This window comes from Anomaloglossus baeobatrachus, chromosome 2, assembly GCF_048569485.1.
Source record: "Anomaloglossus baeobatrachus isolate aAnoBae1 chromosome 2, aAnoBae1.hap1, whole genome shotgun sequence".
Lineage (NCBI taxonomy): Eukaryota > Metazoa > Chordata > Amphibia > Anura > Aromobatidae > Anomaloglossus > Anomaloglossus baeobatrachus.
Window position 1 is genome coordinate 20,910,674 of NC_134354.1, and position 20,976 is coordinate 20,931,649.

The window sequence follows — 20,976 nt, forward strand, 5'->3', positions numbered from 1 at the left end:
GTTTTTTCGTGCGGCAAAAAAAAACCGCATCGCGCCGCATTCGGCCGATGCGGCACATTTTTCAATACATGCCTATGGCGGCCGGATGCGGCGTGATGCGGCAATAACCGCATCCGGCCGCCGCATGCGGTTTTTGCCACTGCGCATGCTCAGTAGCATGCCGCAAGCGGCAAAAACCGGACTGGCCGCAAAGGAAAAACTTATGCAAAGGATGCGGTGTTTTCACCGCATCCGTTGCATAGCTTGCACAGCCGGATTGAGCCGCACAGCTCAAGCCGGATGTGTGAAAGTAGCCTAAAGGGTGCTTAGCCTTGTATTTAGCCATAAAATAAATAAATAATTAAAAAAAAATGACGTGAGGTCCCCCCATTTTTTGTAGCCAGCTAGGGTAAAGCAGACGGCTGCAGCCTGCAGACCACCGCTGGCAGCTTCACCTTGGCTGATAATCCAAAACAGTGGGCACCCCACGCTGTTATTTTAAATTATATAAATAATTTAAAACAAAAAACGTGGGGTCCCCCCCATATTGGATCACCAGCCAAGGTAAAGCGGACAGCTGGGGTCTGATATTCTCAGACTAGGGAGGTCCACTGTTATTGGACACTCCCCAGCCTAAAAATAGCAGGCCACAGCCGCCCCAGAAGTGGCGCATCCATTAGACGTGCCAATCCTGGCGCTTTGCCCCAGCTCATCCCGCGCCCTGGTGCGTTGGCAAACGGGGTAATATATGGGGTTGATGCCAGATGTGTAATGTCACCTGGCATCAAGCCCTGGGGTTGGTGAGGTCAGGCGTCTATCAGATACCCGACATCACCAACCCAGTCAGTAATAATTAAAAAATAGACAACAAAAAAAGTTTTATTTGAAAAAACACTCCCCAAAACATTCCCTCTTTAACCAATTTATTGAAAAGAGCACAATCAATTCCACGTCCGGCGTAATCCAATAAGGGGGGGGGGGCACGGCGATCCATACCATAGTCGCTGTCCCAGTCAATGAAAAACAGAATATTCCCCATTGGCTGGGAGAGCAATGCAGTGACCTGAGCTAACATCAATAGGTCAGCTCAGGTCACTGCAGGGGATGACGAGCGCTGCCATCAGGAGCATAGATGAGATCATTACCTTCTGTGATCATCTCCTGTACTGCTGACGTCAGCGCTGTCACTGACTTATCGCGAGAGCCCGTGACGTCACCGCTAGTGACAGTCTCGGGCCGCTCGCGAGTCGGGCCTAGACAGCAGTGACCGCGGTGACGTCAGGAGGCAGGAGATCGTCACAGCAGGTAATGATCTCACCTCCTGACAGCAGCGATCGTCATCCCCGCGGCTCCCAGCACTGCAGGATGTCCGTGTCTGCCTGCGCTGCAGCGTGACAGGCTGCTGACACTGCGGGCAGACACTGACACCCTGCAGTGCAGGCAGCCGCGAGGCCGGAGCAGGACACACACTGCACAGACACCTGGAGGTCGCACGGAAGTGCTTCTGTGCGGCGTCCAGGGAGTGTGACGTGTGTTTACTCTGCTCCTCTTCCTGGCATAATGACATCGCTTCCTGCAAAACCGCAGGCAGCGATGGGCATTACCGCAGGTAAATCGCGGCTATTCCGGTGGTATACCGCATATCATTGCTACCTGCGGAATACCCCCGGAATACCGCAGGTACCTGCGGAAATTAATGGACATGCACATTTTCTCAAGAAAGTTTCTCGAGAAAATTTTCTCAAGAAATTTTCTTGAGAAAAATCCGCACAGTGCGCACAACTATTGTTTTTTCTCATTGAATTTCATGGGAAATGTCTGCACAAAGATTGCAGACATTTCTCAAGAAATTTCCGGGGCAAATCCGCGGGTAAATCCGCGGGAAAAACAGTCTAGTGCGCACATAGCCTAAGTCTTCTGGGGCCCAATGCTGAATGAGTAGTGTTTATGAAAAGGGGGCTTTCACCATTTTACTGAGCTCTCTCCTGAGAGATGTTATCAGTTCCTCATTCTACGTTTCGCCTCTTCAATGGTTGTGTCATGCCCGGGTTACTGGACAAGGAGCAAGTGGATTCACTGGCCCAAGGTACCGTTCACTAACCTGGAGGAGAGGACCGGAGCGGCCAACGAGTCTTCCCTAATCTCACTGGAGGTGGCAGCAGATACATGTGGCACCCCTGGGGCTCTGGTCGCCACAGGGTACTGCACCCCAATCAGGGTGCAGTATCTATCTCAGGTAAGGAGGGGGTTGATCACCAGTGTTCCACATTCATACATTACACACAGCCTAGTAACCTTCACACAGGGTGGGATGGCTCAGGGTAGGCAGTGGGTGGCCATGCGAATATGGACTTCCCGGTCACTGAAGCAGCCACCTGGGAGGCTGGTTCCACTTGAAGTATAAATAGGCACTACACAGGCACATCATGGCCAGTCAGACCCGTCAGGACCATAGTTCTGGCAACATATCTCTGGAGAACTTGGACTTTGCTGGGCCCGGTGGCTTGGAGCAGGAGCTCAGTCAGGGTACCTAACTGCGGAGGGGACACCCTAGAAATAGGACACTCTCTCCTTCTCTTTTCACAACATCAGTGGTGACCCCTATACCGGATCTGGGATTGACCTGAGCCCATCACGGCAGTGACCAGTGTGACCGGGCTGGCAGCTGTAGTTGTGAGTAAACTACACCCTGAATCCGCAGAGACTGTGTTGGCTCGTCCTTACCGGCACCGCTGCCCAGCGCTTAGGCGCCAACGGCCATTACAATCATCATCCACCGGGGCCAGCTCCGCCTGTGGGGAGCGATACCATCCCGGCTGCCTTAACACCTGCCCCGGAGAGGAACTCGGCAGCGGCGGCTATTCCCTGGCCGCATACCACAGGTGGCGTCACGACAAACTCTTTTCCAAACACCCCGCTTCCCTCCAGTACCATTTAAACTGAATGCCTTGGGGCAACGGAACTTGGCAAGGCCACCCCGTGACAACGCCTCACTCAACCCGAAATGACCCGGCGACAAGTAAGCTTAACCGCCTGCCCCGTGGGGCGCTACATACACATGCTGGTGATTGTCCGCCCGGAGGCTGTCCTGGGGGATCCCAATACCTCAGCAGCTAGTGCCACAGGACAAAGACCAGGAACCGAGACAGATGAGGCAGACGCTGGTGCGGTCCAGGTCCAGCTGGTACTGGTGATCACAGGCAGGCAGGAGATGCTTGGAGGAACTTGAGGTAACCACACGGGCACAAGCGGGATCACGGGCACTACTAGATGGAAGCATAGACAAAGTTACAGACTTATATGGAGGGCAGGATAGCAGGGGGACCTGACAACTAGCACGGGCAGACTGGCTACGGGGACATGTTGAACAGGAACCTTCCTATGGGGGAGGATGCCTTTTATATCCAGTACCTATAAGGCCCTATTTCCGGATCAGGTGGTGTTAGCCCTTTAAGAACAGGGAAGGGAGTACGGTCGCGCCCTACCACGCATGTGTGGACTTCGGGAACGAGATGCCAGGCCAGGAGGCACAGAGGAGGGAGCCAGAGCAGACCATCGGTACTTCTGCTTATGAATCAGCGGGGATGTTGACGAAGGTGCAGGGGAGACCCGGGAGCTGCAGAGCAGGACAGGAGGAATGGGGACTGGATGCGTGAGCAAAGATTGGCAACAGCGCTCCTGGGATGCGAGCGCCGATGGCGTGATAGTTTGATTGGAAACTGAGCGTGCATTTGATCTTAGAGAGTTGCAGTTATAGGCACAAAAAAACAGTAAGTGTCGAGTGACCGGAAGTTTTGGTCGTGCCTGGGAAAATTTTTATTTTCCCCGAAACCATCTGGATGAATATTTTCTAATTGTCCAGCAGTTGCCAGGAATGACCCGAATTTTCAAAGCTACGTAGGTCAAAAGGGGTCAGGGTTTACTTCCAAAAGGTTGTCCACGTAGGAGGATGGAATTAAACATTTTATGTTGCCACCCTGGTTTACGAATGGTGATGTTGGTAACTATCTATGGTGAAAGGACTCGCCACCTGCTTAGTGTCCACCTACGTCTGCCGATAGCCACTGCATAAATATGGCAGAAATCTGGAAGGTCCGTATACAGCAGTCTCACGTGCTCGATGCCTGGCAGGTGCCGCCCATTTGTCTCCTCCGTCACCTGCTGGAAACTGCTGCAACTATCGCTGATCATGGCAGTCTAACGTCTTAGGTGCATCGGTGAAAAGTGACCACAGCATCTAAATTGTTGTAGGAGGTGGTCGTGCCCAGCACTGTGTAGAGTGCGATGTGTTCTGCTTAGTGCTCAATGTGTATGTTGATATGTTATGCTGCTAGCTGGGTGCAGGTTCAAGATACAGTAGAGTGGGACTGCTACCAAATGTGCCACCTAGTGGTTGGGCTGAAATAGCGGTAGGATAGAGGAGATTGGGGTAAAGAGGTAGTGAAAGAAGACAGTTGGGAGGTCTCGAGAGGAGTAGTCTAGAAAAGAGTTTGAGTGTGAGATGTGGCCTCGGTGCTAGACCCAGTCAGGGAACCCTGAAGTATCCTCCAGAGGACCGGAGCCTGCGGCTCACCCCGGCGGGCTTGGAAAGTCATCCAGCTAGGGAGCCAGAATCGGACAAAGGGAAACAGAGTCAGGGGGAAGGAGACACAGACCCCAGAGCTTAAGGATGAGATTCAAGATAGCACAGGGGAACAAGTTGAGAGGTAGTACCTCACACTAAGGGGTACTTTGCACGTTGCGACATCGCTACTGAGATATTGTCGGGGTCAAATCGAAAGTGACGCACATCCGGTGCCAGTAACGATGTTGCAACGTGTAAAGCCTAGATGCGCCGATAAATGATCGCAAAAGCGTCGTAAATCGGTGATCTGTGTAGTGTCGGTCATTTTCATAATGTCGCACCAATAGGAGATACGATGTTGTTCCTCGTTCCTGCGGCAGCACACATCGCTGTGTATGAAGCCGCAGGAGCGAGGAACATCTCCTACCTGCCTCCACCGGCTATGCGGGAGGAAGGAGGTGGGCGGGATGTTTACGTCCCGCTCATCTCCGTCCCTCCGCTTCTATTGTCCGCCTGCCGTGTGACGTCGATGTGACGCCGCACGATCCGCCCCCTTAGGAAGGAGGCGGGTCACCGGCCAGAGACGTCGCAGGGCAGGTAAGTGCGTGTGAAGCTGCCGTAGCGATAAAGTTCGCTACGGCAGCTATCACAAGATATCGCATGTGCGACGGGGGCGGGTACTATCGCGCTCGGCATCGCTAGCATCGGCTAGCGATGTCGCAGTGTGCAAAGTACCCCTAAGAGTAAGGAAACAAAGGAAGGCCATGTCTGTCATATCGGTGTGTAGAATACAGTGAACTTTCTGGTCGGCTAAGTGAGGACTGGTGTTGCATGTGTTACTGTCTGTCTACAAGAATGATCGCCAGTGGGGTGACGGACACCGGCCTGAAGAACCCAGTAAGTGCCGTGCTCCCACCCGAGGTCCCATCCGCACACAATGGCTCCTTAGTGAAGAAGCATGGCGCCCATGCGGCCCAGGACTGGCACCTTCCTTCATGGTTACACCATGGCATAAAACATTGGGCCACCATGACCGGACAACATCTGCCAGGAGTTTGTATGTTCTCACGTGTTTGTGTGGGTTTACTCCGGGTTGTCCGCTTTCTTCCTACACTCCAAGGAGGTAAGATGGGGAATGTAGACTGTGAACCCCAATGGGGACAGTGATGAACACATCCTTAAAGTACTGTGGAATGAATGGCACGGTGGCCAGGCGGAGTGGACAGACGGCGTCCGTTTCCCGCTTCAGCGTCTCTATGGTGATTGGCCTCACGCGTTCACATAGTGGCAACACACATCAATATCATCAACCACATACGTCACCCCTCATATGACCACGTGGACCGCAGCGCCGGAGAATGAAAAACTGCATAAGCACAGGTAACTGTATTTTTTTTATTTGGGCCAAAATGAATAAATGCAGGGATATAGACAAATATATAGGTAGCATTCCTAGAATATCATTTTTTTAACTTTGTATTTGTCATTGAATTTTTAATTAAAAATATGTAAAAAAGAAAAATCACATTTTATTACATTTAACTATTTAAAATGATAATCATAGAGCTGTGCCACCACCAACATGGCCTCCGGAGTTCCCCTCTTTACGACGCATCGCAAAGGAACTGCTGCTACTCACTGAGCATGCGCCAAGCGTCGCTTGGTGATGACGCCATCGATTCGCTCTGCCACGTCTCTCCTGGGCAGCTGCGGAGAGTAAAGGGAAGAAGAAAGCTGGGGAGGCAGCGGCTGCAGGAAGAGGGGTGTCCGCTCCCCCGCAACCCTCCCCCAAGACGTGCACCCTGCATGGGCTCACTATGCGGCAGGCAGCCCCGCGCCACAGACGAGCCCCGACCGATGACTGAGCTGCTGCTGCCCTTACATGTGTGAGTAACTGCCCGCAGCCCTGCTGCAATGTGTCACCGCAGGAGGCTGCGCTCTGCAACCTGTGGCTGGAACTACAACTCCCAGCATGCACGCACAGCCTTCATCTGCCAGGGCATGCTGGGACTTGTAATCTCACTGCAGATGTGCAGCCATGGATTGCAGATAACTTCTGTATACACCTATATATCCACACTGTAGCATCCGCTGGGACTTGTAGTTCTACAGGTTCCATACTCATGTGAGTTATAGTTCCCAACCTGCCTGGCTGCAGACTGTGAGGACATGCTGGGAGTTGTAGTTCTACTGCGGCTGGGCTGCACAAAACATATATATAGGTATATATGTATATATATATAGTATCTGCTGCGGATTATCAGGACATGCTGGGAGTTGTAGTCCTACTGCGGCTGGGCTGCACAAAGCGCATATATATATATATATATATATATATATATATATATATATATATATATATATATATATAGCATCTGCTGCGAGCTGTCAGGGCATGCTGGGAGTTGTAGTCCTACTGTGGCAGGGCTGCACAAAGCATATATATATGGCATCTGCTGCGAGTTGTCAGGGCATGCTGGGAGTTGTAGTCCTACTGCGGCAGGGCTGCACAAAGCATATATATATGGCATCTGCTGCGAGCTGTCAGGGCATGCTGGGAGTTGTAGTCCTACTGTGGCAGGGCTGCACAAAGCATATATATATGACATCTGCTGCGAGCTGTCAGGGCATGCTGGGAGTTGTAGTCCTACTGCGGCAGGGCTGCACAAAGCATATATATATATGGCATCTGCTGCGAGCTGTCAGGGCATGCTGGGAGTTGTAGTCCTACTGCAGCAGGGCTGCACAAAGCATATATATATGACATCTGCTGCGAGCTGTCAGGGCATGCTGGGAGTTGTAGTCCTACTGCGGCAGGGCTGCACAAAGCATATATATATGGCATCTGCTGCGAGCTGTCAGGGCATGCTGGGAGTTGTAGTCCTACTGCGGCAGGGCTGCACAAAGCATATATATATGACATCTGCTGCGAGCTGTCAGGGCATTCTGGGAGTTGTAGTCCTACTGTGGCAGGGTTGCACAAAGCATATATATATATATATATGGCATCTGCTGTGAGCTGTCAGGGCATGCTGGGAGTTGTAGTACTACTGCAACAGGGCTGCACAAAGCATATATATATGACATCTGTTGCGAGCTGTCAGGGCATGCTGGGAGTAAGTAGTCCTACTGCGGCTGGGCTGCACAAAACATATATATGGCATCTGCTGCGAGCTGTCAGGGCATGCTGGGAGTTGTAGTCCTACTGCGACTGGGCTGCACAAAACATATATATGGCATCAGCTGCAAGCTGTCAGGGCATGCTGGGAGTTGTAGTCCTACTGCGGCAGGGCTGCACAAAGCCTTATATATATGGCATCTGCTGCGAGCTGTCAGGGCATGCTGGGAGTTGTAGTCCTACTGCGGCGGGGCTGCACAAAGCATATATATATGGCATCTGCTGCAAGCTGTCAGGGCATGCTGGGATTTGTAGTCCTACTGTGGCTGGGCTGCACAAAGCCTTATATATATGGCATCTGCTGCGAGCTGTCAGGGCATGCTGGGAGTTGTAGTCCTACTGCGGCAGGGCTGCACAAAGCATATATATATGGCATCTGCTGCAAGCTGTCAGGGCATGCTGGGAGTTGTAGTTTCCCAACAGGGTGCATTATAAAAGCATGGGATATTGTTAAAGGTGCAAAATGAACATGCTGTGAGTTGTAGTCCTCCTATGCATGCATATTCCATCATTGTGATATAGCGTCTATTGAAAGCTGTTAGGGAATGCTGGGAGTTGTAGTTTGTCACCATTGGATTGCATCTGAGATGCTGCTGAAGCTAAAAACTGAATATGCTGGGAGTTGTAGTTCCACAACAGTGACAGATTGCAGAATATATATATATATATATATCCGCACTTATATCTGCACATGACACATATAAAATACACTTACTGCGGCCTGTGAGGACATGCTGGGAGTTGTGGTTCGTTCACAGAGCCGCACATTACAGAGCACTTGCGTGTGTGTGTGTGTGTGTGTATATATATATATATATATATCTCATACACACACACACGTCCGCTCTCACATATGATCATGGCTTTTTCCATCATCCGTTCCAGACAATCCTCTGTGAGCTGAGCGGCCGATAGTCCGGGCTGAGGTCGGTGCTGCAGCTCGGCTCACAGAGGACGATCTCTGCTGGATGCTACTGTAACAAAACCTCAGCTGTGAGAGGTATTGGGGCAGCGAAGAGTGTTCACCCCCTGAAAGGCAGCGAGAGCGTTTTCATAAACTGACAGCAATTGGAGATCTTACAAATCGTAAAGGCCTGAAGCGCAGAGGATTCTGAATACTGACTGATCTTCCAGTGCGTGCCAGGAACTACAAGTCTCAGCATGTCCTGAGATTGTGGGGAGAGTATCCACAGCACCCCGTGTCGTATTGGTCCCCTGTACATGGGTCGGCCTTCATGAACCAGGAGGATCAGGATGAGCGCTGCTCTACGCTCCACTCCCAGGTCTGCTCTATTTGTGACCAGATTCAGACTCCTGTCCTGCAGCGCTGGGTATTGCTGGGAGTTGTAGTGCTCACAGCTTTTTTTTTTTTTTTTCCCTTTTCTATTCCCCTCTTTGACACATTCCTTCATTTTTAGATTTTGGTTTCCCTCGTCCCCATCTAGACTAATGACCGGCGCTCTTCGAGGGGATCACACTCTGAGCAGTTTGCAGAATTGTGATTACTGCTCCGGTGGGGACTAGAGTATAGACAGGAGGTCGGTGCGCGTCCAGCTTTCTGCGAATGTGAGGAGCCCACAAATGAAAACTGGAAGTGTCGGGAAGGGGTTAAAAGCCATGAAGTGCTGAGTCCGGTGCCCCTGCTTCAGCCCTTACCTGTATGATGTGGCACGGTGCCCTGTGCCCAGGTAAATAAACCCTGACCCAGCTGCTACGCTCCTGTCACCCTGCGAGTGGGGGAGGGGACAGAAAATGAACACTTTACATTGCTTAAAAGGCAATTCCCTCCAGAATAATGAAATCCTTGCACTTTTCCTGAGTTTCAGTCTTCACTGCGATTCTTGCATTCTGTTCATGAATCAGGAGGTTCTGGATGAACAGGTCTGATACTTCCAAACAGTGATGTACTGGGTTTCCAGGGGCCGATCGCGCTCTGAAAGCTCCTTAATAGCAGACAACAAGACGGATACCTACGATCTGACAACATGTGGTCTGTCAGCAGAAGTTACCCTGCTTGCTGATGGTTTCCCAGAAGCAACGGTTTTCTTTGTGCGGAATAGCGTTATGAATTCAGCTCCTGCTGCACTGAATGGAAGCTGCGTACAACCGTGTGCAATGAGCTCCCCCTAGTGGTGGATTCAAGAATTAAAGTGACATCACATACATCCATGTGACTTCTGTAGTCAATCGCTGGTCATTGAAGCATCCCTGCTGAGGTCTGTGATTGGCTGCAGCAGTCACATGGCTGTACGTGATGTCATCCCTGTTTGGAAGTACACAAGGATCAGCTGGAGCGGCGAGGGGGTCATAGGGGGAAAATAAAAAATAACGCACGTGTTTTGGAGACGGGCCGCGGTCCCCGCTAATTGATGGCCATGACACAACACTCCTCTTATTCACACACAATGGATATTTGCTTTGGGAGTCACTTGTGACCTCGTGTATTTACCGCTCCTCACGACTTAAAGGGGAATTATCCATTTATTAGGGATTATGATCTCAGCGACGGCAGCGTTCACTGCATTAATGATCTGCACCAAGTCTTATGTCATATTAACAGGAAACGGGACACGATCGTACCGGAATATATATGTCTATACTCTATTCACTGCCGGAGCTGCAGATATTAACATCCCTTTAAGAAAAGCAGCCTGAGCTGTTACTTTATTGCTTCTGTACTCGGTGAATGGTTCACATTGATTTATAGCAGAATGCCAGTTCTGTTTTCCAGGTATCGCTCTTACATGGCGCTGGATGTGGCGATCACTACTCAGAGATCAGCACAGAATGTATCACGGCCAGATCTGTGACTTGTCTGTAAACTCGGACCCGATTATCTGGAATTTTAACTGTACTTTTACCTTTATTTCCACCTTTACAGTTCACATTACTGATCCTGAGTTACCTTCTGTATTATACTCCAGAGCTGCACTCACTATTCTGCTGGTGCAGTCACTGTGTACATACATTACATTACTGATCCTCAGTTACCTCCTATATTATACTCCAGAGCTGCACTCACTATTCTGCTGGTGCAGTCACTGTGTACATACATTACTGATCCTGAGTTACCTCCTGTATTATACTCCAGAGCTGCACTCACTATTCTGCTGGTGCAGTCACTGTGTACACATATTACATGATTATATTTGATGGCATAGTTACATATAGTATCCTTTCAGAAGTTCTTCAAAATGTACAAGGGACATTATATGTAACTATTCTATCAAATATCATCATGTAATATGTGTATACAGCGACTGCACCAGCAGAATAGAGAGTGCAGCTCTGGAGTATAATACAGGAGGTAACTCAGGATCAGTAATGTAATGTATGTATACAGCGACTGTACCAGCAGAATAGTGAGTGCAGCTCTGGAGTATAATACAGGAGGTAACTCAGGATCAGTAATGTAATGTATGTACACAGCGACTGCACCAGCAGAATAGTGAGTGCAGCTCTGGAGTATAATACAGGAGGTAACTCAGGATCAGTAATGTATGTACACAGTGACTGCACCAGCAGAATAGTGAGTGCAGCTCTGGAGTATAATACAGGAGGTAACTCAGGATCAGTAATGTATGTACACAGTGACTGCACCAGCAGAATATTGAGTGCAGCTCTGGAGTATAATACAGGAGGTAACTCAGGATCAGTAATGTAATGTATGTACACAGTGACTCCACCAACAGAACAGTGAGTGCTGCTCTGGAGTCTAAGGGTTTGCACTCTGTGACTCTCCAGCTGTATTGACACTACAACACCCAACATTGTGGCATCTACTTCCAACTTATGATAACAGAGAACAGTAGAGAACTTTCCATCAGAGAACTAACAAAAAGAGACATAGATTTAAGAGCCTTTTTTATGTAGACTATTAGGACATCATTGAGGTGGCAACGTTCCAATCACACCACGTTCCAATCACACCACGTTCCAATCACACCACGTTCCAATCACACCACGTTCCAATCACACCACGTTCCAATCACACCACGTTCCAATCACACCACGTTCCAATCACACCACGTTCCAATCACACCACGTTCCAATCACACCACGTTCCAATCACACCACGTTCCAATCACACCACGTTCCAATCACACCACGTTCCAATCCTACCTTCTACCTCTGTTCCAAGCCGGTCACTGGGGTACTCCTTGAACCCACGGGTTTTCATTAACTCTTACCGTTATAGGTAGAGAACTTGCTTGTTACTTCCTCTTCCCCGTAATAGGAACTCCTGCTTACATTGGATGGTCCGGCGCGATGAAGGCCGATAGGCTGAAACGTCGTGTTTTTGGCGGACACTTTATCATGTACAGCACTTTTTTTTTCTGCACCAATAAAGAAAAGGATCAAGATTAAAATCATTTTGTTCTTTCAACCTTTTTGGGGGTATATGTAGTGCGCCGGAGTCACCTTTTTCCTTGTGAGAGATATATATATATATATATATATATATATATATATATATATATATATATATATATATATATATATATATATATATATATATATATATATATATATATATAAATTTATTTTATATTTTTATTATTATATTATATATTTTTTTTTTTTTTCTCCTGAGCACCTCACAAGGTGATGCTAGGTCTTCTCTCATTATTTTTAATTTTGGTACAAGACCTAGAGGTGACGGCAATAAATGCCTGCCTTCCAATTCATCTCACTGTGCAGAGATGTGCTGCTTGATACGAATCTGTAAAATAAAGTAGGAAGTAGCTAACTTCTCCACCTGTGTTGAGAAATACCCATCAATATGGCTATTCGCTAGAGCAAGAGATTCCAGAAAATCAAGACAAGGAATTTATAATTAGGACGTGCAGATCATTGATGACAGAGTAAGAGGATGTAGCTAACTTCTTCACACAAATACACTTAGTACAGTTGGAGGCCTGAGACAAAATGTTATAAAAAAAAAAAAAAAGGAATTTATACTTGGGACATGCAGTGTATTGGTGAAAGAGAATGAAGTAGCCAACTTCTCCTCTCACTTTGATTTCAATAAAAATCCAACAGTGATAAAACAAGTCAATGCGAAAGAAAGTAGCTAACCTCTTCACTTGTGGATAAATCACTAGTTTAAATGCTGAGACATAAATGCAGCAAAATTAAGAAAGCTGCGATCTAGAAAGTAGCTAACGTCACTTGTCTATTACCTAGATTAATATAGCTGTAATGTGTAAAAAGAAATAGTAGCTAAATTCTCTACCCACATCGTACTGTAGATCAGTTTAGCTGGAAACTTGAGGCAGATATGTAGGAATGTTAAGAAACAGAATTTATAACTTATAAATTTATTGGTGACAAAATTGGAAGAGGAAGTAGCTAACTTCTCCTCCAACCAAGGTTTTATTCAAGATATATATAATCAATGGGTGAGGAAGGGAGGAAGTAGCTAACTTCACAACCTGTGCAGAAATATATGGAATTCAGAAATAACTAGATGAAAATTGGAGGTAGTCCTCGTCTAAGAAATGGATGACCCATCCTTGACCTGTCGATCGGTTGGCGTCTGACACCTGATATAGTCTCCAAACTGCTGGTGGAGGTTCCTGGTGTTGGGACCCCACTGATCAGATCTAGGATTAGATTATTAATATCAAAGCCCTGGAAAAAAAACCCCTTTGAATAGAACAGTGAGAGTGGAAGTAGCTAACTTCTTTTCCTACCTACCGTAGATATCACTAGAAATTCCAAGAACTACTACCTGGAACGTTGGGAAATATTTAAGAAAAAGCACAAAATTTATTACAGATGTTTATTGCTTTGGAAATGTACTTTTCTAGTGCGTGACCCGGTGACCGATAACTATACTGGTGTATTTCATCCTGGGAAGCTCGGATTTGCTTGTTTTTAAGATCCTGTCTCGTATTCCATTCGTTTAACCCCTCGTTTTGGGCATTGATTGGCCTTTCTGGTGTTCTTCTGGTAGTCATACCTAAACAATGGTGTGATGAAGGCAGAAAGTTCTGGAGTTGAGCTGAGGACGCCGGAGACGCCTCTTTGGTCTGGTTCCAGCTTGTCTTCCTACTTTTTTCGCACTAGCGTTCCCAGCTATCCTGGAACCTAAAGCGCCAAACACTTTTCCAGGAAACACTGATCCGTTTTGATCTTTTTTTGCCAAGTATGAATTTATTTTTTCCTGTGCTGTCACCTAGTGGTCAAACGGAAAAAAACGTAACCAAAATCGCCTTCCTTTACAGCTTGCTGTGAAATGTAACCGCACCCTTATAATTTGTAGACAGATAACAAGGGATATCCCAGAATTGGAAAAATATGACTGCTTGCATCCAAAAAATGTCATCACACTTATTCGTGGGTCATGCATGGTATTACAGCTCAGCTCTGGACCGCTAATTAAGGTTCATGAATATTCACTGCTTCTCCCACCCACCCTCTGTGCCAGTGTGTGTGATTGGTTGCAGACTGCAATAATCACCCCCACCCTGTGTCCGCATCTTATTGGTTGCAGTCAGTTGCTATGTAGTAGTGTAAAAATAAATAAATAAAAAAAATGACAGGCTCCTGCCTTATTTTGATGGCTAGCGCAGGTAAAGCAACAGTGGCAGGCTGCAGCCCCCCACCTGTGAGCTTTACAGTGACTGGACATCAAAATAGAGGGCGGAAGACATAGGCCCCCCATTTTTGATATCTAGCCACAGTAAAGCAGACAGGTGGTGGCTGGTGTTGTCAGGATGGGAGGCGCCATGGATTTTGGACCCCCCCCAGCCTAAAAATACCAGCCCGCAGCTGCCCAGAATTGTCGCATCCATTCAGTGCAAAAATTGAAGGTTTTACCCAGCTTATCCCTATTGCCCTAGTGCGGTGGCATTCGGTGTAATATAAGGGATTAATGACAGCTGTGATTGGGTAGCTGCCATCAAGCCCTAGATTAGTAATGGGAGGCATCTTATGAGACCACGGTGTTACCTCCAGTGAACTGACTATTGGACTGCGAGACACGGCTGTCACTCTCAAGCCGACAGTCCGGCAGCGGCTTCAAAGTGAAAGTGCTGCCAGTCAGACAATCCAGCAGCATTTTCACTTTCACTTTGAAGCCACTGTTGGATTGCGGGACATCTGAAATGTATACACCACATTCCTGTACCAAATCTGCATCTTCTGTCAAAAAACTGCATCGTGTATAGATGCTTTTTTTTTTTTTCGCAAGACGATGCAGATTTGGTGCATGAAGTTATTTTATTTTTACACTTTACTCGGGCAGACAGACATCCTCTGTGAGGGCAACCAATCAGAGACGCCAGAAGTCTGATTGCAGCCAATCACAGGTGCTGTTACAGACAGTGGGTGGGGAAAGCAGTGAATATGTATGAGATGTAATGAACGGGCCTGGAAGCAGTGTTACAGCCGCGCCGCTGAGACTGGCAAGTATGTGCTGCTTTAACCATCTTGCTTCCTTGGCATGGCTGTGATGGCTCCGGAAATGCTCACAGCCTAACAGCTTGCTGATTGGCTGTTCTGCAACCTTTCAACCAGCTTTATTTGGGTGACAAACCTGAACAGGAACCGAACGTACAGTCAAAGGTCTGTGTTCAGTGTGCTGCGGGTGACATCACTGGGTAAAGGATGGAGCTTGATTGTACAGCTGGTGACATCACTGGGTGAAGGGAGGAGCTTTACAGTACAGCTGGTGACATCACAGGGTGAAGGGAGGAGCTTGACTGTACAGCTGATGACATCACTGGGTGAAGGGAGGAGCTTTACGGTACAGCTGGTGACATCACTGGGTGAAGGGAGGAGCTTTACGGTACAGCTGGTGACATCACTGGGTCAAGGGAGGAGCTTTACAGTACAGCTGGTGACATCACTAGGTGAAGGGAGGAGCTTGACTGTACGGCTGGTGACATCACTAAGTGAAGGGTGGAGCTGGTCAGTACGGCTGGTGACGGCACGGGGTGAAGGGAGGAGCTGGTCAGTACGGCTGGTGACGGCACGGGGTGAAGGGAGGAGCTGGTCGGTACAGCTGGTGACGGCACGGGGTGAAGGGTGGAGCTGGTCGGTACGGCTGTTGACGGCACGGGGTGAAGGGTGGAGCTGGTCAGTACGGCTGTTGACGGCACGGGGTGAAGGGTGGAGCTGGTCAGTACGGCTGGTGACGGCACGGGGTGAAGGGTGGAGCTGGTCAGTACGGCTGGTGACGGCACGGGGTGAAGGGTGGAGCTGGTCAGTACGGCTGGTGACGGCACGGGGTGAAGGGTGGAGCTGGTCAGTACGGCTGGTGACGGCACGGGGTGAAGGGTGGAGCTGGTCGGTATGGCTGGTGACGGCACGGGGTGAAGGATGGAGCTGGTCGGTACGGCTGGTGACGGCACGGGGTGAAGGGTGGAGCTGGTCAGTACGGCTGGTGACGGCACGGGGTGAAGGGTGGAGCTGGTCAGTACGGCTGGTGACGGCACGGGGTGAAGGGTGGAGCTGGTCAGTACGGCTGGTGACTGCACGGGGTGAAGGGTGGAACTGGTCAGTACGGCTGGTGACGGCACGGGGTGAAGGGTGGAGCTGGTCAGTACGGCTGGTGACGGCACGGGGTGAAGGGTGGAGCTGGTCAGTACGGCTGGTGACGGCACGGGGTGAAGGGTGGAGCTGGTCAGTACGGCTGGTGACGGCACGGGGTGAAGGGTGGAGCTGGTCAGTACGGCTGGTGACTGCACGGGGTGAAGGGTGGAACTGGTCAGTACGGCTGGTGACGGCACGGGGTGAAGGGTGGAGCTGGTCAGTACGGCTGGTGACGGCACGGGGTGAAGGGAGGAGCTTGTTGGGACAATGATGACGTCCGGTCTCCTTCCAGTCTGCGGTGACAGTAAAGCGTGGCTACTGCTGGGCAGAAAGGGACAGTTTGGCTCCGTGTAAATGGTGCGTTTTTTCGGCGTTTTTATTTTTTCTTGCAGATTTTCAGAAATCTGATCTGATGCCAGCAAAGTCTATGAGAATTCTGCAGCGCTGTGCACACTTTCAGGATTTTTTTGTTGCAGAGAAAATCTACAGCGTGTCACTTCTTTCTGCGTTTTTTTCCTGCGTTTTCACTATTGAAAGCAATGAAAGAAAAATGCATCAAAAAAAGCGGCAAATCGCAGCAAAAACTCATGATTTTATTTTTTTCCCGCAGTGGTTTTCCTGCCAGATCATGCAGATTATCTTCAACCAAATCTGCAACGTGTGCACATAGCGATAGGAGTTTAAAGTGACATTATGTCATGAATCCATCTCCTTTCCGTTTGCTGTGCAGATGAATGACATCTATTGCTTTCTGCTATCAGCCATTTCGGAGCCAGACTGTAGTGCTGGGATGATCGGTCACGACGTCGCCTCCAGATTACAAATCTTCTAATCTGCTCTCCTTCTCTCTCCCCGCAGAGCTGAATATTCCCGCTCGCTGTGTTGCAGGCCTCGGAGTGGAGCTGACTGTTGGATGTGTACCGGTACCTTGTCATGCCCGGCGGAAGAAGGGGTCCTAGCCGGCAGCAATTGAGCCGTTCCGCTTTGCCCTCACTGCAAACTTTGGTCGGCGGGACTTGTGGCAATGGCACAGGGCTGAGAAACAGGTCAGAGTCTTAAAGAATCTTGTTGCTCAATCGTTTAGGAACTGAAAATGTCGCCTCGGTCTGTGGATCACACATGATCAGGAGATTTAAATTCCGCGCCCCTTGGGTGTGTGAATCAAACCTCCCACGCTCCTATTCTGTATTGCTCCAGACGGCAACACAACGTTGGGTGCACGAGGCAGTGTCAGTATGGAGAAAACGGCAGCAGCAATAGCACAGCGCCACCTGGTGGAAGCAATATTGTGATCTGCAATAATAATAATTGTATTCATTTATATAGCGCTATTAATTCCACAGCGCTTTACATACATTGGAAACGTACAAAGCTGTGTTCCTAAGATTACTAGGTGTAAATAAAAAAATAAGGTAATGTCTATTAAAGGGTTTAACCCTTTAAAAGTCGCCGGTAATCAATCATTAGCTGTAGCCGGTCGTTTTTTTCCTGTTACTGCGCTGTGACTTGTTACCTCCCTCCTGAAACTTCTTCTGAAAATCATATGTGCAATAAATCCGCGGGGAGGAGAGGGGTGTTATACTGGTAAACGCTGCATCCAAAAATGCATATAAAATATGGAATTATTTACCATTTTTGACACTTGTTGCCTGCTTTCTTTCGGACAGCTAACTTGCTCACTCCTGCCCTCTGTGCGCTTTTCTGCTTTTTTTTTTTTTTTCCTGTTGCTCTCGCTTTCTTACTGCTCTCACTTACCTTTTTGTGCGCTTGTTGTGTTTTGGTTTTTTTTTTTTTTACGCTCTTGTCTTCTCTGTCTTGTCCTCATCCCCTCTGTATGCCTTCACTTTTGTCTTGTTCGCTTCTCTGTGCACGCTCTTGTCTTCTCTGTCAGCCTTTCACTTTTTCTGCTCGTTCGCATCCTTGTACACTCTTGCTCTGCATATCATGGCTCTTACTTGCCTTCTTTTGCACGCTTGCTCACTGTCACTTTTTTGTTATCTTGCTCGTCACTCTTTTTTCTGATTGTTTGTGTTCTTGCTCGCCGTTTTCATATTTGCTCATCTCATTCTTGGCTGTTTCTATGTCCGCTCCCCCTGTCTTATTATTTATGCTCACTGTGCTCTTGTGCGCTTATTGTTGCTCACTTGCCTATTCCTTTTTTCTTTGTCGCTCCATTGGGAGACCCAGACAATTGGGGTGTATAGCTTCTGCCTCCGGAGGCCACACAAAGTATTACACTTAAAAGTGTAAAGCCCCTCCCCTTCTGCCTATACACCCCCCGTGCCTCACGGGCTCCTCAGTTTTTATGCTTTGTGCGAAGGAGGCTGACATCCACGCATAGCTCCACATCTTAGTCAGCAGCAGCTGCTGACTATGTCGGATGGAAGAAAAGAGGGCCCATAACAGGGCCCCCAGCATGCTCCCTTCTCACCCCACTCTGGTCGGCGGTGCTGTTAAGGTTGAGGTACCCATTGCGGGTACATAGGCAGGAGCCACATGCTGTTTTCCTTCCCCATCCCTTAATGGGCTCTGGGTGAAGTGGGATCCTAATCGGTCTCCAGGCACTGGGACCGTGCTCCCTCCGCAGCCCCTGGGGAATCTGCTGGACAGGAGCCGGGTATCGTCAGGGACAAGGCCCTGCTACTGTGAGGTACTCTGTGTCCCCCTGGGGGACCGCGCATGGAGCGCTTGTGCCATACACACTGCAGCACTGCTGGGTGTGTTAGTGCGCCGGGGACTACCGCGCCGGCCGCGCTTATTTGCCGGCCGCGCTTATAACTTTAGTCCCCGGCTTTTGCGGCCTAGTATCGCATATTCCCGCCCCCAGGCCTGCCAGTCAGGGGAAGGGCGGGACGCTGCACAGGACATCAGCGCTGAGGGCTGGAGCATACTCTGTATCCTCCTCCCCCCTCACTCAGCTCAGTGGGGCATCAGATTCCCGCACTTTCTAGGGCACGCCCACGGCCCCCTCCTCCCCACAGAACGCCGGCAGCCATTCCTGTCAGCACTTCTGACGCTGGAGAGGAGAGACAACACGGCTCTGGGAGGCCCAGGCAGGGAATCTGGTGATCACACAACCGCTTTAAGCGGTCGGTAAGCAGCACCTGGGTGCTGGCCCCACTGAGTGCCGAAGTGTACATATATATATGCGATACATTTACACTGTACGGTCGCACTGTTGATTTTTGGCTATTTACCCTCCTGGATTGTACTCAGAGGAGACAACAGCATGTCGTCCGCAAAAAGCAAGGGTGCCAAAGCACAGGCTTACTTTGCAACCTGTACCTCATGTGCGGCTATACTACCGGCAGGTTCCACCGATCCTCATTGTGTGCAATGCTCGGCCCCTGTGGCACTTACTCAGCCGGAGCCTCTGCTACTGGTGGCCCAGGTGACAGGGACGGAGTTTGCAGTATTTGCTGACAAACTGTCTGAGAGTATGGATAAATGGTCTGCTAAGATACTAGAAGCCTTACAGTCCAGACCGGTGACTCAGGCCACGGGCACTGTTGAATCATTGACCCCAGGCCCCCCTCAGTTGGAGCAGCAAAGAGCTCCTGGGGTGACCCATAGGTCCCAGGGTGAGGTCTCTGACACGGACCGCAGTCCCAGGCCGCCTAAGCGGGCTCGCTGGGAAATTCCCTCGACTTCATCACAGTGTTCAGGGTCTCAGCAGGAGGACTCTCTGGATGATGAAGCGGAGGTAGCAGATCAGGATTCTAATCCTGAGGCCGCTCTCAACCTAGATACACCTGAAGGTGACGCCATAGTGAATGACCTTATAGCGACCATCAATCAGGTGTTGGATATTTCTCCCCCAGCTCCTCCAATTGAGGAGTTCGCTTCTCAGCAGGAGAAATTCCGTTTCAGGTTTCCCAAGCGTACATTGAGTACGTTTCTGGATCACTCTGACTTCAGAGAGGCAGTCCAGAAACACCGAGCTTGTCCAGATAAGCGTTTTTCCAAGCGCCTTAAGGATACACGTTATCCCTTCCCCCCCTGACGTTGTCAAGGGCTGGGCTCAGTGTCCCAAGGTGGATCCTCCAGTCTCCAGACTGGCGGCTAGATCCATAGTTGCAGTGGAAGATGGTGCTTCACTCAAAGATGCCACTGACAGGCAGATGGAGCTCTGGTTGAAATCCATCTATGAAGCTATCGGCGCGTCTTTTGCTCCAGCATTCGCAGCCGTATGGGCACTCCAAGCTATCTCAGCTTGTCATGCGCAGATTAATGCAGTCACACGTCCGTCTGCTCCGCAAGTGGTGTCCTTAACCTCTCAGGCGTCGGCGTTTGCGTCCTACGCCATTAATGCTGTCCTGGACTCTGCGAGCCGTACGGCGGTAGCATCCGCCAATTCGGTGGCAGTCCGCAGGGCCATGTGGTTACGTGAATGGAAGGCAGACTCCGCTTCCAAAAAGTTCTTAACCGGTTTGCCATTTTCTGGCGACCGTCTGTTTGGTGAGCGATTGGATGAAATCATTAAACAATCCAAGGGAAAGGACTCATCCTTACCCCAGTCCAAACCAAACAGACCTCAACCACGGAAGGTACAATCGAGGTTTCGGTCCTTTCGGTCCGCGGGCAGGTCTCAATTCTCCTCGTCCAAAAGGCCTCAGAAGGATCAGAGGAACTCCGATTCATGGCGGTCTAAGTCACAGGGTACTTGGACTCAGCCCGAGTCCTCCCTTCAGATCAATGTTCTGGAGATAAGGGC

At 49.4% G+C, this 20,976-nt stretch overlaps 1 protein-coding gene across 1 annotated transcript in view; it reads left to right on the forward strand.

Annotated features, from left to right (window-relative positions):
- Positions 1 to 6,216: 6,216 nt before the first annotated feature.
- TMEM39A (transmembrane protein 39A) overlaps positions 6,217 to 20,976 on the forward strand; it is a 31,825-nt gene continuing 17,065 nt past the window's right edge. Inside the window, exons 1-2 of the mRNA XM_075332837.1 lie at positions 6,217 to 6,429; positions 17,121 to 17,308. Coding sequence (XP_075188952.1) covers positions 17,196 to 17,308 — 113 coding nt within the window. The 5' untranslated portion in view covers positions 6,217 to 6,429; positions 17,121 to 17,195. The remainder of the gene's footprint in view (positions 6,430 to 17,120; positions 17,309 to 20,976) is intronic.